Below are 17,873 nucleotides of genomic sequence, written 5' to 3' on the forward strand. Positions count from 1 at the left end.
CCAGAGATTGCCGTAGAAACCATAGAATATTATCAAAAAGAAGTCCTTTGTATGTACTGTATGCCTGGGGGGAAAAACATGAATTTATCTCTAAAGTCATTTTGGAGGGTATTACTTAAGTAAGTACATGTGCGACGAGTATTCTAAAACTTGCCTTGGAGAATCTGGGACTGTCACCAACAAGATCCACGTACACGCTGGGTACATGCTGCAACATTTCAGTGACATTTCTGCAGAGACTAATGGCCCATCGGATTAACACAGCAGGGGTCCCGGCAGTCCCATTCAGTTTGAATGGGACTGCCAGGGACACCCGCTGTTAATCCGATGGGCCATTAGTCTGTCTGCAGAAATGTCACTGAAATGTTGCAGCGTGTACCCAGCATGTACCCAGCATGTACCCAGCATGTACCTGGGTCTTGTTGGTGATGGCCCTAGATTTGTTTTAAAATACTCGTCGGCACTACAGTATAGTCCAATTTTAAAACCTATTCAATATGCTGTGAAGCAGACTCCCAGTGTGGGAGACAATTTCAGCTCCATTCAAATGGGACTAAAATGTTCTCCAGCACAAGGAAGCTGCTTCCCAGCATATTGAATAAGGACCCAAAGTGTACATTATTTAGCATTACCGCTGCACAGTATTCCCTGGATAGCTCCCAACTGAAGAACCCCCCCCCCAAAAAAAATATATAATAATAATGTCAGTTACAAGCTTTTGAATATTCAAGTCATGAAGCTAAAAATCCCAAAATATACACATGAAAAAAATGTCTATTTTATATATGTACACTTATACTGCTGTTTAAGCATATTTTGTACTTAAACCAAAATAGCTAACAATAAAATGCTTTAAGACATTGTGAAAACAAAGAAAAATATTCACACTTGACCCACGCATGATGTCCAATTACAACTCCCGAAAATATATCGACTTTCACAGCAGTAGAAAAAAAACCATGTGTGTTATTAATAAAGCACGTACAGGTCCCAGGACCACCAGGACCACCAGGACCACCAGGACCACCAGATAATGTCCTCTCAGCTCCGTAAAGACAGTCCTTCCTGCGGCTCTAGATTCTCCCGCGATCAGTGGGGCAAATTGAATGACAACCCACGCACAAAAAAGAGCGCACAGAACGACTGTATCGATAAAAAGGATCTTTTATATAGTAAAAACAACGCGTGAAAAACTTACATTGACATTATGACAAGTCACATATAAGATGTAATCTCCCCACACCAGGGAAACATGGGTGCTGGCTGCTGGTACAAGTTAGTTGAATGAAAAAAGGGCTCCACTGGTACTTGCCACAGAGTCCAAGCTAAGCCCAGCCTGCTACTATGGAAAGGTCAGCGTCCTCGTGGGAGCGCCAGGCGTCTGTCGTCACAGTGTCTGACGTCGCAGCGCGATGACCAGAAAAACCTCAACGCTTTTTCGCGTCACATACACTTCGTCAGTGGAGTCTTTTTTATCTGGCTACCTTGTACCTGCAGCCAGCATCCAGGTTTCCCTGGTGTGGGGAGATGACTTCTTAAGTGTGACTTACCATAATGTCAATGTAAGTTTTGAACTTTTTTTTTGACTATATAAATGAGAATTTTTATTGATGCAGTCCTTCTATGCGCTCTTTTCTGTGTATTTGCTGTTATTAATAAATCATTCCTTCAACTTTCATACATACTGTACCAATGCCTCGGTTATGCCAGTGTGATGGTTTCTGCAGTGTTTCCTGTGACTTCACTTCTTGCTTGCCTCATACCACAATCCAACTTGTTAACTTTACTAGTATATCTGTATCTATTCTTTAAAAAAGACCCGGAGCATAGATACTACAGTACATACCGCTTCACATGTCCCATCAAACAGTAATGTACTTTAACTAATACTAAGGACTTTCCCATTGCAATCCATGCACGTAGAATAAGATGCACATTGTGACAATCAATGCATACTATTTAACTCAATATATGAGACTGCCCATTAAAGCAGTTGTACTACTTGCTGTACAGAAGCTGATTACTTGAAGTTAACTAGTTCAGCAGATTGCAGTGCCTTTAAGACTCCCCAATGCTGATATCCTTTGCCCAGTGCTCATCCTATGGAATCACTAAACTCTTTTCGTTTTGGGAAAATAATGTGAAGTTACCTAAAACAGGAACTGGCATTATGTTCCTTCAGTTAACGCCTTATTGATTAGGCTAGTGATTTGAATTGCCCTATTTACCTCTTTGGTAGGCAAGGGCAGTAGTTCGGCTAGTAGCTTATTAGTGAAGGAACTAAACAAGACAGAGAAGAAGAAAACAGTTGTCTCCTACTATATGAATAAAAAGGAGAAGGGTGGCCCATCTGATTCCATACAAAGGGAGAGGTTACGTGAAACACTCCCAATTTTCAGGATAGCATGTTTGTAATCTTTCATTCAAAATAATTCAAAGAGGCTTGTAGTTATATGATCAAAGTAAAAGCATCAATCAAAAGTGATTTCACGTCATCAACATTTAATTGCTATTTGTTCACTTTGGTGCATGCAAATGTTGTGCTTTTAAGATGTTTGTTACATATGTCACTGGTTAGCCTGTAGGAGCCAGTGGCACTCATGTTTTAAACAGTAAGTACAAATTCACTATAAAGTCATTAATTAAGTGAAAGTAAGCTTATTTTAGTTAGTCGCCAACCCAAGAATAAAAATAGGATTTTGTGAAGAAAGTTCTGGCTCAATATTCTTCATCACTATTCCAGTATCAGTTTTGTAACATACTGTACGGTAGATGCACACAAATGATTGTAGCTTACATTATGTTTGTTTGCAGGAGCTCGTGACATTTATAAGATAGCATTTTGTCATTGTAAGCTTGTTTAGCATGGTATGCTGTCTGGCAAATGCTGAATAACTACTCCGACATTGGTTGCATGCCTACATTCAGTATTGGAGACTGATGAAATTTAAATGCTGGTAAGTCAAAGTAGCTGGTAAGTATGTACCACGATAACCAGTGCACAACACCAAAGCCATTCACTTGTTACTACCCCCCCAAAAAGTCATACATGTAGGAATACAGGTCACAAATGATGTATTTTAGGTACTACAATCATTTGTATTATACAATCAGATGCTTCCCTGAGCCTCATCACCATTTTAATAGAGCTAATCACCTTGTAACGCAGATTAATTAGTCACATGGGATCAGTCTCCTCAAATCAGAAGTCAAACTACATTTTCTGAGTCCTATTGAAAGTAACTTCTCTCAGGAGAACACACAGGTGCAAGATGAGTGCAACTCTTTAGATACAAGCGACATAGCTCTTTCAAGCGCTCTTACTGTAAGTAGAGCCTACACATTTAGTAGTTTGTCTAAAAGTTGCTGATTGAGCAGGTGTGGAGGTTTAATGGACGCCACGCATGGGTAAAAAAAACTTAAGACTTTTTTCAGTTTTAAAGTTCATGTGCAACATAGATATCATATCTCAGAAATGACAGCAAAAACACCAAGAAACTGGTCTGCGCTTATCTCATATGTGAAAAGTGTCAGCAATGAAAGTAGGGTTGTGAATAATGTTTGGAGATTTAAATGTGTACATTCTGATGTTTCCTAATTTACCTTTCTTTTAGTGTTTACTCAAGACAAACATCTCCAGCACTTCATCACACATTTTCCCTATTTCAATAGGCCTACTTTCATTGGGGCCATTTTACTGTAAGACGCCAGTCGCTTTTTTTTTTTTTTTTAGAGACATCAATGTCTGCAATATATAAAACGTTATATGTGATCTTTACGTAGATTGCTATGAAGGCTAACACAAACAGTATCGTAAGCCTTCTACAATTTTCCCTTACAGAAAAGTACAAAGACACGAAATGATGCATCTATCTTAGCAGACTTTGGCTTAGCAATTAGAGCAGCTGTAGAACTGTGTTCTTTCTTTCCCGACAGAACACTAACCTCATTTCTGTGGATTGTACCAAATATTGAGGTTCAACCAAGGGATATAATAATCTGTTACAAAAAATATACCCCCAGACCAAACACACCACTAAATCACAACATTTGCAACAATGCACAAAAACGATTTTAACAAAGGTACTCTTTTAGGCTAACATTTCACCTTAAAGACTACAATAGCTGCTGTCTAACTGTGAAAACATGAAATGGGCTTATACATATCTAGTCCTCAGTTGTCACACACTTGATATTTGTTTTCATCTCGATGATCGTTGATATATAAAAAAAAAAACCCATACAAGTGCGTGTCTCTCCTGTTAAATGTTAACGTCTTTCAAGGTGGAGTGGGTACACAGTACCAGGGTAGTAGCAAATTCAAGCAGTAGATTGTATGAAAATAAGTTTGCTCCTATCTGGCAGTTATATGCTTAGATAAACCACTCTAGCCACATCCTCATGCCCGTGGTGTGTCTGGCATCCAGAGTAGCATGGACAGCACCCCACAATGTTATCTGAAGGTGTACCATGTACGGATTTCAAGAGGTGAAGCAGGTCATGAGATAACCTGCATTTGAAAAAAAAAAAAAACAGGTCATTTTCCATTTAGTCGTGGTCGACCATGGGAATTGGGATAGTAGCAATCCACTGGGTTACATCTTCCACCTGATCCTGGGGTCCCTGAAGGACCAACTGGTCCAGGAGTGCCTTGTGGGCCCGGTATACCTGAGGTTAAAAAATAAATAAAATCATGTCAACTATGTATGCATGTCTTTATTTATATAGCGCCAATAATGTTCATAGCGCTTCACAGCAGTAATACACGTGACAATCATATAAATAACAAATAATACAAATAACAGATCATGGTAATAACTGCTTCAATGATACAAGTAACATTTAGGAGTAGGAGTCACTGCTCCGAAGAACTTACAATCTAATTGGTAGGTAGGAAGAACGTACAGAGACAGTAGGAGGGCATTTTGGTAAGTGCGTCTGCAAGGGACCAAGCTTTATGTATCAGGTGTATAGTATTAGCCGCGGAGCTACTCATATGCTTCGTTAAGCAGATGTGTTTTAAGGTTGGTCTTAAAGGTGGATAGAGCGGGTGCTAGTCGGTATTGAGGGGTAGGGCATTCCAGATGTGTGGGGCAGTCAGTGAGAAAGGTTTAAGGTGGGAGAGGGCTTTAGATACAAAGGGGGTAGGGAGAAGACATCCTTGAGTGAAACGCAAGAGTCGGGATGGTGCATAGCAAGAAATTAGGGCTGAGATGTGAGGAGGGGCAGAAGAGAGTAAAGTTTTAAAAGTGAGGAGAATTGAGTGCGAGATGCGGGGTTTGATAGGAGGCCAGGAGAGTGATTTCAGCAGGGGAGACGCTGAGACAGATTTAGGAAAGAGTAGAGTGATTTTGGGAGCAGCGTTTAGGATAGATTGAATTGGAGACAGGTGAGAGGCAGCAAGGTCGGACAGCAGGAGGTTACAGTAATCGAGATGGGAGAGAATGAGGGCCTGTGTCAGAGTTTTAGCTGTGGAGCAACAGAGGAAGCACACACAATTAGAGATTTCCTGTACAAATATATTACTGTTTATACTCATGCAAATAATGAACATGGATAATTATTTGCAAGTCATGATACAGTTTAGTGAACCAACATAGATTACAGATAGATATCGATATGGGATTACCGTAATGCTATAGATCAGTTGCAATAGATTTGTTTCCACTCCAATAAATGTTTCACAAAGTGAAACTAAAAGGCATTATAGAGAATTTATATGATTTGGATGAGAACTGATAAACCTGACATACATGGCCCATGATAATATACAGTCAAGTGATTTCCCTGAAATTGTGGTACATGATATTCAGGGTCAAGATTATATAAATCCTATTTTTTTTTTTACCTGCCTTGGCAGTCAGAACACATAGAAAAGTGCAACTCTTCTAGGTGGAGAGATCCAATGTTCTGAACCTTGTTGCATACTCTCGCATTTAAAAATGTAACATTGTCTTGACATGCGGTTTTAGACCAATTCTGGTTCTTCAAGACTTTATTTATCATAAAATCAAGACATTATATGACCAAATAGTAACAGGATGGTATTTAGAAATCCAAGATCGATGGCAACAGAATCTTATGGGGGCACTAACATCGGTTATTAATACTATTATACATTGTACACAATTCTACATGGGGAATTATTTATGTATAGTATTATAAATAATAATAATATATACAATATATAAACCAAATTTTGCTGCATCAGCTTTGACAAACAGCTGAGAAAACAATTAATTGTATCCAGGGAAATCCAGTTGCACAACAATACACGAAAACAATAATACCTGGAAATCAATGATAAATGATTACCTGTAGGACCTGTAGGCCCAGGATCCCCAGGGAGACCAATGCCAAATTCACCTCGTTCACCTTTCTGTCCTCTTAAACCTATGAAAGCAGAAGAAACAAATAATAGATGAAGTCAATGTGCACTGAATGGTTCGCTTGTTTCCATTTCATTCTAATACAACTTAAAGCAGAGAAAGCACATGGCATAGTAACTAAAATATATTTGTGCCAGAACTGAACAATACATATACACAAATTATCTTATTTACAATACAATAGCATTTCAGAAGCCAGACATAAGACTACACACAGAAATTAAAATATAGCTCAATATTCTAGCCAAATTGGTCCTGGGGAAGTATAGATTTGTTGTTGGTTGTGACCATTCAGAGGAACATTTTTCATAGAGAGCTTTACACTCCAAGGAACAGACCTTTCAAAACAGGTCTCCAAGTGTCAGTACTGGACATTTGAGTGAAGAGACGTGCGAGATTTTGAAAGCTCTGTCCACAAATAAAGGTAAAATAATGTTATGTACTGTAAACTAAAACAAAATGCCACAGCACCTATACGAGTGGTTTGCAGCCTTTTTTTGGTTAAGGAACCCTAGAATTAGATTGTGAAATTCTGGAAAAACCCAACCCTCTTCCCCCCTGTTCATCTCTCTCTCTCTCCCCACATCTCCATTCCCCCTTTACACTCCCACCCTTACACTCTCTCACCCTTAAGCTCTTCCCCCATACGCGCTCTCCCTAACTGTCGCCCATTACACACCCTCTCTTTTCTCCTCACTCTCTCCCCCCTCATGCTTCTCCCCTCTCTCTCTTCTTCCCCTACCCTCTCTCTTCTCCCATAACACTGTAGCCCTTCTCTTCTCCCCTCTCTTCTCTCCCCATTCCCCCCTCTCTCTTCTCCCCTTACACTCTCCCCCAATCTCTTCTCCCCCTCTCTCTTCTCCAGTTACAATCTCTCTCATCTCGCTTCTCCTGGTACACTCCCCCCTCTCTAATACACACACCTTTGGGCCTGTTGTGCTGCACTGGTCCACAGCTCCATCCTCCGGTCGGCCGGACAGAAGGAGGGAGAGGAAGGATCACAGTGACCGGGCGGCTGCTGCTGCTGAGCTGGAGAGCTGCCCAGTCACTGCTGCGTGGGGGTGCCACAGGCCGCCGGGCCTGGGACAGCAGGGAAGTTGTCCCAGCTTTCCCCCCCTGGCGGCCGCAGAACCCCTGAGAGGTGCCTGCAGAACCTCTGGGTTCCGCGGAACTCTCGTTGAAAATCACTGGCCTATACAAAGAAATCCATGTTAGTTAAGACCCATCCAAAACTAATTTACAGTACTTTACCAAATAAAATATGGGATCAAGTTTTGAAGTGGAATTTATTGTAGGAGGAGCACTTCTGGAGTTGTAACCTCTTTGTGTAAGCAAGGGTACTGTCATGTAATTAGGGAGCAAAATCTTTATTTCCTAACTTTAAGTGATATTACATTCTAATCAGAATCTAACTTCTAGGGCAAATATACACAAAGGAGAACCCGTACTGACTTTAACTCACAGCACGGCATATGGTACCACTTCTTCAACTTATGGTCAACCCCTATTTTTCTAATCAATTCTAGATTTGGGGAGGATTTTGCCCTTCTGCTCACAATTACAACAGTGTCTAAACGGCCTACTCAGTACAGTGGCTGGTAGGGTAACGAACACTTAACAATTAATTTTCATTCAGGTGAATAGACGTAGAAACATTGCTCTCACTAAAAATATATGCGCTTTGAGTACATTTTGCACCCCAGAACTTACAGCGATATAGTGACCTTTTAATCCCCGTGGTCTGTTCTTTTTGTGTCAGTTTAGAAAATCACAGAACATCAGACTATGCTATTGTAATTAAGTTCTCCATAAGCCTTTTTGGTCTCAACATGAAAAAGTAAAGTTTCAGGCCTTTGGAGCACTTGCTCAGTGAACAGATGAAAATTGAAAGTGAAGGGCTGTGAATGACCATGCGGTGCAGTCAATTCATGTAACTTGAACTAAAATGCGCTCTGGCAGATTTCTGTGAAGTGAAGCCTGCAGCCGCAGCAGCAAAGACTCTATTCCCAGTTTGATAGTATACCAGGAAGGAAGAGTGATTTTGCATTAAGGAACTAAATACTGCATTCAAATCTGAGGAGTATATACTGCTGTGTATATTCCAAAATATTGCAAAAGGCAGAGACATAATACCTTTGCAGCAAGCATGCCAATAAACTAGTATAATATACTAGTACTATATATAGTATAATATACTACAGAATAAAATACTGCTCGCATCAGTTTCCATGCAAAGAACATGCTTGCAATGGCAATTCAATGAAAATACATAATAGCAGCATGCAGAGATGTATAAAAAAAAAGAAGAAAAGTGTTTAAAGGTGGAATTCAAAAAGAGAGCTGTGCTTTTTTTGTTCTTTGTTAAAAAAACAAACCAAAAAAAACCCTCAAACTTGTTTCTTGACGTACTGTAGTTGCTTGTTATGTGCTTTTAAACATTAAACATGAGCATATCCCTAAACATTGTAAGGTAATGTTTATTGTATGTGAATCAGTAGTATGATCAATGTAGGGTGAAACAAAACTAAGAAGCTTTGCTTTTCCCTTTGAAGGGATATTTTTTACCAAGAAAAATATATTGATACATACATTCTGTTTTCAAGTACTTCCTGGTAAGGCATAAGAAGATATTCAAAGTCATTTGGCTTATGATGAAGGCAATGGGCAGAAATCATGCAGTTGTGCTCCCTGACAAAACACAAACTTCAATACAGACCAGGAGTAAAACCTTAATATGCAGCGGACAGACTAGGGGACTGATTCAATTGGCCCGAAGCGACCAAAACACCCACAAGTCAATAGGAGGTCTCGGCCAATCGCAGCACAGCAAGTCCCTAAGGCTCATATTTACCAAGCAATTCTATTCCATGGGACACCTTCCAGAGTCGGAAGACACCTTATAAAACCATGGCCGGCCCGTCAGGTGTCTTCTGGCTCTGGAAAGTGTCATAACACCACACATGGTAATTATGGGCTTCAATCTTTGAACCGTGGATTATTAGTTGGATGCTGTAAAATAGAACAGAAAGACTCCGGTCGTTACATTTGCTCAACTGAGAATCAGCATTACAGACATCAGTCATTTTGCCAAAGAGTTTAAAGTGTCAGACTCGTTGCTGCTACTAAAGTAATCCCCATTTAGTCATGGGAAGCATAACTTTGCAATGCGTTTGAACTTCCCAGCTTTGAAGGTGCTAATTACATATCTTGAGTTCTCTATGTAATAAGGACAAACAGATATTTTCTATTTTAATTACAATTACAAGTTGGTAGTTTGTTACCATTAGTAATATATTAACACAGAATTGCACAAACATGGCTAAATCTTGCTGCCATGTTCTCTATGTACAGTATGTATTCCCCTTTCACATGGTCCTGTATGTATTTTCATTATTCCTATCTACTAAAAGTATTCTCCACCACAGACAGACCATGAGATTTGTTCAGCAAAAATACAATTACAAGCCATTGTCAGAAGTTTTGAGAATGACGCATTTGATTTTCACAGTGAGTGTTAAATAATTCAAGAGAATGTGATACAGATAACAAGCAAAACTAGAAGAAAGAGGAGGCAAGTGTAGAAAAGATTAATTTGTTGGGAGTTGAAACACAATTTTCTACCAGTCTATAATATACATAAGCTGAATCTGCATATTAACAAAACATACTGCCTTAATTTTTTTTTTAAACTGACCTTGAGGGGACACACATATATTTAAGTTTGGTTATGTTCTTTTTCACACCGTGTGCTCACATTTCTTGAGAAGTAATAATACAGCACACAAAAAAATGCATAAATACAAAAAATATAGCATGATACGAAATGTACTTAGCCAACATCCTGTCATCTTTACAGTAGTTTTAATACACAGTTACACACTTGCACAGTCACACACTTGCACAGTCACACACTTGCACAGACACACACACACACACACACACACACACACACACACACACACACACACACACACACACACACACACACACACACACACACACCATACATTTTACGTTATGGTGGGTGAAAAAGGCGACAGAAAACCTCCACCGTTAGCATATAGCCAATATATATATATATATATATATATATATATATATATATATATATATATATATATATATATATATATCATGTGATATATTGAACATGAACTTTCATGGCCGTTTTCAGACATAGTGAAATAAAGATAAATATATTTGATAAAGCATTTTATTTCTAACCAGCTATATATGTATTTTCTTAGTTAGGTGGGACTTTGTTTGATGCATACATGTAACAAGCTTTCCTGCTAGTGCACATAAACCCAAACAAGAATCAAGCTTAGTCCAATATATTTCCAGACAATAAAGTATGTTTTCTAAAATATGACTTTATTTCATAGCATTTTAACAAGGATACAAACATGACGTAGCATATGAGTAAAGATCTTCACATTTAATAATTGTTTTTTATTTTTATGACTAAAGTTTGATAGTTATTTCAGATTGCTATTTCACTTTAATGGTAATCTATGGCCATTAAGAACTTTAGTGAACATACTCCAAAATCTCACAATGAAAACTTGAATTATACATGAGGTATGTTGTACTCAAATGGGGTTGTTTTTTGCCCCTACAATCATTTCTTATTTTTCCTGATACATCACAAAAATATGCAGATTTTATTTTTAAAATTGCAATTTATGTTTTTCTGAAACTAAAAGTATTTTGCTGTATACTTGGGAGCCCTCAATGCTCATTCAAAGCAGTAATCCTTGCTCGTAAACAACTCTTTTTTTCTGTACAGTAACTTTGGATATTGTCCGGCTCAGTCTGATTTTGTATGTACATGCTATAAGTAAGACATTTTAAATATAGTCTCCCAAAAACAAAGTTTAAGTCATTCAACCATGACTAAAAGGAATTCTGAAGTTATCAGCAGAAATGACAGATGCCCCCCAACAAATGAAAATGATTAATAACTGAAATAAATAGCATAAACGTTGTACTGAGGAGGTCGGATATGTCATGACAGTGTGTTAGAGACAATTATTACAATTTGGGAATAGAACCCTTAACCTAACCCCTCACTTTAATATTAAAACTGATTTAGGATTAAAATGAATTATTTCTATAAATTCCTATATTTGTGTCAAGTACTACGATGCATTATATATTGAAATAGATCTGTAATGGCTTGCGCGTTTCTAGCTATCTATTATCTATACCTCACTTGAAAAAGACCATAAGGTCGAAACGTTGTGTTTCTGTTTGGCTTAATAAATTAGATCATTTGAAAATCCGTTGTACCTTACATAGCCTCTCTTCTTGCACGTTTCGAACCCCATTTATTATTCAATTATGTGTGGAAGTTTCTTATTGGGAATATGGGCTGACAAGATGTCAAATAGAGTCGCATGATATGACGTGACTATACAGCATATACACAATGTTTTACCTATTACATGCCAGACCATTACTTTTCAATACATGGTAGATCACTCTGGCACAGGAGGGGTTAATCAGAACTTCCTGGGATGTTGCACACATAAAAAGGTACACTCTTTAGTGTTATACGCTGTTCACTTCTCAGGAAGGGGACATGTTTTTTATTCCATCGTGGAATGCTCATAGATAGTTTCAGCATACAACTGGCTGTTATTCAATGGGGAGATACTTTGGATACGATCATTAATAATATCATAAGAATGACTGCACATTTTTGCTGGTTACCCATTTATGCAGTACAGTATATGCAGAATAAAAATGACTTATTGATTTATACTTCTCTGTTTGTATTACCTGGGGTAATAAATGCACAGTATATAAAATGACTAGATAGTTGATCAGCTGAAAAGCATCTGATTTTTTTTATTGAGCAATCTTATTTTCTACACATTATACTATATTACATACCTAATAAAAGCAAACCAGAAATTAAGGATTTATACTATAAATATCAAATTACTCAACAGCATGAATTTCCAGCACTCCCAAAGTATTGAAAATAGTAAATGTTGTGAAAAAAGTAAGTATCTTTTTATATCATTGCAAATAAATAAATAGTACCACATAAATCATTACAAAACATTGGCAATAATTATCCAAAAAATGCAGCATTAAAACAACTCTAGAAAAAGTTCTGGGGGTCACGTAACTACTGTGGGTGGCGGTGCATGGCCGTTCTTACTTGAGGGAGAGATTTGTCGGGTTAATTCCGATAACAAACGAGACTCCGCCACGCTAACTAGTTATGCGACCCCAGACCCTTTTTCTAGAGCTCTTTTTACGTTGGTTAGAAACGCTTAATAATTTTTTATCCAAAAAAAATTCAATACAAGTTCCTAACCAACCTTTAAAAAGCTCTAGAATAAGGGTCTGGGGTCGCGTAACTAGTTAGCATGGAGGAGTCTCATTCGTATCAGAATTAACTAGACAAATTGCTCCATCAAGTAAGAACGGCCATGCACCACCACCCACACTGATTACGTGACCCCAGGACCCTTTTTTTTTTAAAAGAGTTCTTTAAACACTGATTAGTAATTCTTATTGAATATTGAAAGCTTTTTTTGGATAATTTTTGACAATGGTTTGTAGTAATTTATGTGGTGCTGTTAATGTATTTGCAATGATATAAAAAGATACTTAGTTTATTTTTCTCACAAAACTGGCTTTATCTTCAATACTTTGGGAGTACTAGGAATTCATACTGTTGACTACAGTATAACCGTAGGACTTTAAGGGAACATCCATAGTCCTCGTGCACTCTACAGTATTTCAACAGGTTTCAATATTATCTGGCTGTTTATTATTGTAGCGCTGTCTGCCCCTTTCTCTTTACATATCACATTACGTTTATTCTTTGTGGTTTATTAAAAATGGTGTCATTTTATTTTAGTATACAAACTACTTCTGTTTAAGTGAACCATTTATACACATAGGGGGGTCAGTCATTACATTGTGGTAGTGCTGTTCTATCCCACTAGCCAAATTGTCGCTGTCGCAGTTTGAAGAACAACTCCCATATTTTGTGTTTCACTCTCCAACTCTTTAAAACCCTATTTCATGATTAATAACAATATAACATGTTTTGGAATTTGAACGTTCTCCTGATACCACTGTTTTAGCTTTTTCTTTATACTAATATGTAATATAAAGGAACTTTTCTTTCACAGTACATTCTTTCAAATTCTGCCTCTTTTACATCTCAGAGTGAAGAGTTTTAGGAGCTATTGGTAACTGTTTAGCCTCAGGTCTTAAATGGCAATTGTGCCACTCGAAGCTAAATGTTTTATTGCAAATTTATCAAATCACACTAACAAAAACATCCATTGCAGAAATTGGCTATATTCTGAATTAATACATTTATAGTAAAAGTCAAAATAAACCACAATTGTAATGTACAGTAACAGTCCCAACAGAGGCTGTATTAACTTATTAAACATTATAGCTTAATACAGGTGTTCTCAACGCCAGTTCTCAAGATCCCCCAATAAGTCAGGGTTTAAGGATATCCCAGCTTCAGCAAAGTCAAAGACTGAGCCACCTTTGCTGAAGCAGGGACTGATTGAGCCACCTGTTCTGAAGCTGGGATGCCTTAACCCTTGAGCTGTTAGGGGGTCTTGAGGTTTGGAGTTGAGAACCTCTGCCTTAAGCAAACTTACTGGAAGGGAAAACAAAAATACAATATTGTGGTTGCAAGTCTGTTTGTCTTTAAAGCTGCAGTTCAAGCTGTCGTCTTTTTCATTCAATATGTGACCATTATCATTACTGTCTTTTTGGGGTACCAACTAGTTATATTAGTTAGTTCATTATATATATATTTGTCAAATTTGTTTGCTTCACCATTAATTTATTATGGACATAAGCATGTAAGCATGGGACCTTACTGACATTCTGCCTCCACTCTTCTCTTAGAAGCAGAACTATCAGTTATTCTTTCTATTGTACCCTGCCCTAGTGCACCTAGCCCACATTAGACTACCTAGGAGTTCTGGTATACATCAATTTCTCTGGATCAATACAATCTACACACTGAGAAGTGATTAGCTAAGTTGCTAATCGATCCGTTCTTCTGTAATCGATCGCTAAAATTCGTCTGGGGGTTCACTAAATGCATCTTGGGTAATCTTCTGCTGCACAGACAGCTAAAGTTCTGTGAGGAAGGTCATGTGACCAGGCAGTCACTAGATTCAATTGGTTCACTGCTAGAGAGGGCAGGTCTCAAAAAGGTGATGCTGTCTCAGAATGGGATGTGGCTTTGTATATGGTTGTTATAGGAACAAAAATGCCTGTTGCATTAGAACAGCGGTGCGCAAAGTGGGGGACACGCTGGATGTGTTTGAGGGGGGCGCGGGCGTTTGCAGAGGCCCCACAATCTAAATTAAATGCCGGGGGATCACTTGAGGCCTCTGCAACTCACCGGGATTCTGCAGAGCTGGTAAGACGCGCTGCCATATGACGCTGCGGTGTAATGCGGAGTGACATCACACATCCATCTCCATGGCAATGGGGTCACGTAACGTCACGCCACGTGACCCCGCGGCATCATTTGACGCCACCAAACAAGGTGAGGGGTGCACCAAAGGGAGGGAGGCAGGCAGGGGAGTGCAGATCAAAAAGTTTGCACTTCCCTGCATTAGAAAACATTAAAAATGTCTTTAAAATTGTTTATTTAAAAAAAAAAAGTATTTTCTCATAGTACAGAAATGATTTATTTAAAAAAATACACATGTAGATTATTGCTTGAACTGCAGCTTTAAGGGAATGCAATGATTCTGGTTATGGAAATTTGACTTATATTTGGTATCTGTTGCACCAATAAAATCCCTGCTTTCAGCAAGCATGGCCATTGGATTAAATCGTTGAGTACTTTGACAGCTGTTTAATCCAGAATATAAGAAAAAATTAAAATAGGCCAAAATATTTCATTGTTAAACTATATGCACATACTTAAAACACATACAATGCATATAGTTGTATAGATCTATTTAAGAAAACGGTGAGTCTAGTGCATCTGTTATTTCCCCAAGCTATTAAAGAGTCTTCGTAGTCTGTTAGGGACAGCTCCACGTTTTCAGGTTCCAATCAATGGATTGCTCGTATAGGTTCTATTTGTCTTCTGTTTTCTTCTCAAAGTTAGACTCCATACATCTTCACATTGTACTTTGTTCTTGTCTTCATTCCAGTTGGACTTATTCTGATTCCAGAGAAGACCAAACTACCAAAAAATAATAAATAGGAACCACCTATAAAGAAACTACCAAAAAGAGCAACTTTCTCATTTCTTATACTACTTTCTAAATATTTGTATGTAATACAGTACTTGTAATCATTTGTTATATGTAACAGTGTATAGTATAGTTGATTATATTCACTCATAAGATGTATTTGTTTTATTTCCTTGATTTTATTTCACTAGAGAAACATGACTGTAATATGAATATAGAAATAATTGTTGGCATAATACAAATGTATCACGTGGGATGTATTGGTGACCAGAAAGCAAGCATGGATAACTCATTCTCTGGAGTACCATAAACAACTTATTTGTCACATATCTGGCTGGGAAATCAGGTAGATGCTATAAAATATTGGCCTGTTTTACCACAAATCAAATGTACACAATGCTATTTTTGGATGCAACTAGTTTATCTTAAATGGTCAACATCTACTCCTGAGTCTCAGTTATTCTCATTGGTTTTAGATTAGATTTTTTTAGAAAGCAAAAATACTCTATGTTAATGCTACATAAGCGCTAGCATTTTGTTTAATGATGTTACTTATTTTGTTAATTGTTTAAAAGCAGCTGATTTTGAGGCATAGGAATATTGAAATCCAGTTTCTGACCTTGTTTATTTCTCTGCATATATGAAGCATTTAGAGAAACAAAGAAGGTTTGTTAGTATGTAAATTTGATATATATGTGGATATGTTATTTGAGAAAAGCACATCTTTGTTATAAGAATCTTTTGGTTATGTAGGGCTCCTTAATTATTGCAACGAGAGCCTTTACTTGAGCCCTATATTAATTTGAACACAGTTGTAGCAATTGCTGAAATACGAGTTGTTTTTTTTTATATTTGGCTCCATACTATATTTGGCTCCACATTGGCTGCCCTGCGAGGTTTGTCTTGCATGATATATATAGTATAATGCAGAAGCATATAGGCTGAACTGGGTGGACCATCAATTTTCCTTCAGTCAAATGTGTTACGTGACGATGCACTTCATATCCACAATCTTTCCCACGTTTTCCCAATGTTTTACCTTGAGGCCCCGGTGGCCCACCATCTCCAGGTGGTCCTGGTAATCCATCGTTTCCTGGTGGACCTGGGTTTCCATGACCTTGAGCAGCTAGCAGCGCAGCTGGTGTCTTCAGTTGGGATAACAGCTCGCTCATCCTCTCTACAGTAATGAACAGAAAAGGTAGGATTGTGAAACTTTGATTTCCCACTTGTGGGCTTCAAAGGGTGGTTTCAATGAGTTTTGTTTGTGTATATTTGCATGGTACTCAGATGTTTGGTTCCTTCTATCAGCAAGACATATTGTGCAAACGTACTGTGCAAACACAGCTCATTTCAAATTCATTATTAGGATAGGAATGGTGAATTTAAATAAACAAAACAAAGTGAAAAGCTGTACAGAAAGAATCTTCCCCTGGGAGAGTAACAGTAAATAGCAGAGTTTCACTTTCACAGAAACTCAAATACCATGGCACTGAATTTCGTGATTGAATTGCAAGTATCTATGTACTGTATTCTAAGGATGTACTCTATGGATGTACTCTATGGATGTACTCTATGAATGTACTCTATGAATGTACTCTATGAATGTACTCTATGAATGTACTCTATTGATGTACTCTATGAATGTACTCTATTGATGTACTCTATGATGGGATTTTGCTGAACTGTACAAAAAGAGACATAGAATTTAAGTGCAAACTGCAGATATTTTTGCATTAAAAAAATAATTGCGTAGTTGTATATCCAAATGTATTTCCCACCCCGGTCATTTATATAAATTTTCAGTAAATTAGATTAATATATCATTCATCGATTAGTATGCAATGAAACTCTGCGAAGGGGCATGAGAGATACAATTCCGCTGCAATTCTAAGTTGACGCTGACATTCCGTAAAAGCGGAAACACCATCTCCAGATGTAAGCAATTTGCTTGTGATGAGACACGGTGGTAGAATGAAATATAGCATTAAAGAACAACATAATAATAACAACACAACTGTCAACTTTTATATTACTTAACTATCAATCATTTACTTGCTTTATTGATTTTGTTCTCACAATAAAGGATAACATGTCTTAAGCTCCTAAAGCTGTGGGTAGTGTAATTTTAACTCAGAGCGAAAATGTGAAAGTTATTGTCTTTGCCATTATATATATATATAAACATAACTTATTTTCTTGTTTTAACATTCGCTGCAAGAGGGCGAAGAGCTTTCTACACCTTGATCATAATGGTACATGCCCTCTGAGGTCA

At 37.8% G+C, this 17,873-nt stretch overlaps 1 protein-coding gene across 3 annotated transcripts in view; it reads right to left on the reverse strand.

Moving 5' to 3' along the window:
• Window positions 1-385: 385 nt before the first annotated feature.
• Window positions 386-17,873, reverse strand: part of COL19A1 (collagen type XIX alpha 1 chain) — a 622,544-nt gene continuing 605,056 nt past the window's right edge. For 2 of the 3 annotated variants that reach the window (XM_075598080.1, XM_075598081.1), the window contains exons 50-52: window positions 16,641-16,778; window positions 6,316-6,393; window positions 386-4,668 (exon numbers count right to left, since the gene is read on the reverse strand). In XM_075598080.1, the coding sequence (XP_075454195.1) occupies window positions 4,538-4,668; window positions 6,316-6,393; window positions 16,641-16,778 (347 nt within the window). In that variant the 3' untranslated portion in view covers window positions 386-4,537. Of the gene's footprint in view, window positions 4,669-6,315; window positions 6,394-13,001; window positions 15,592-16,640; window positions 16,779-17,873 lie in introns of those variants that run through there. The other variant, XM_075598082.1, reaches the window with a different exon arrangement.

Source organism: Ascaphus truei, chromosome 4 (genome assembly GCF_040206685.1).
Source record: "Ascaphus truei isolate aAscTru1 chromosome 4, aAscTru1.hap1, whole genome shotgun sequence".
NCBI classification, from domain to species: Eukaryota; Metazoa; Chordata; class Amphibia; order Anura; family Ascaphidae; genus Ascaphus; species Ascaphus truei.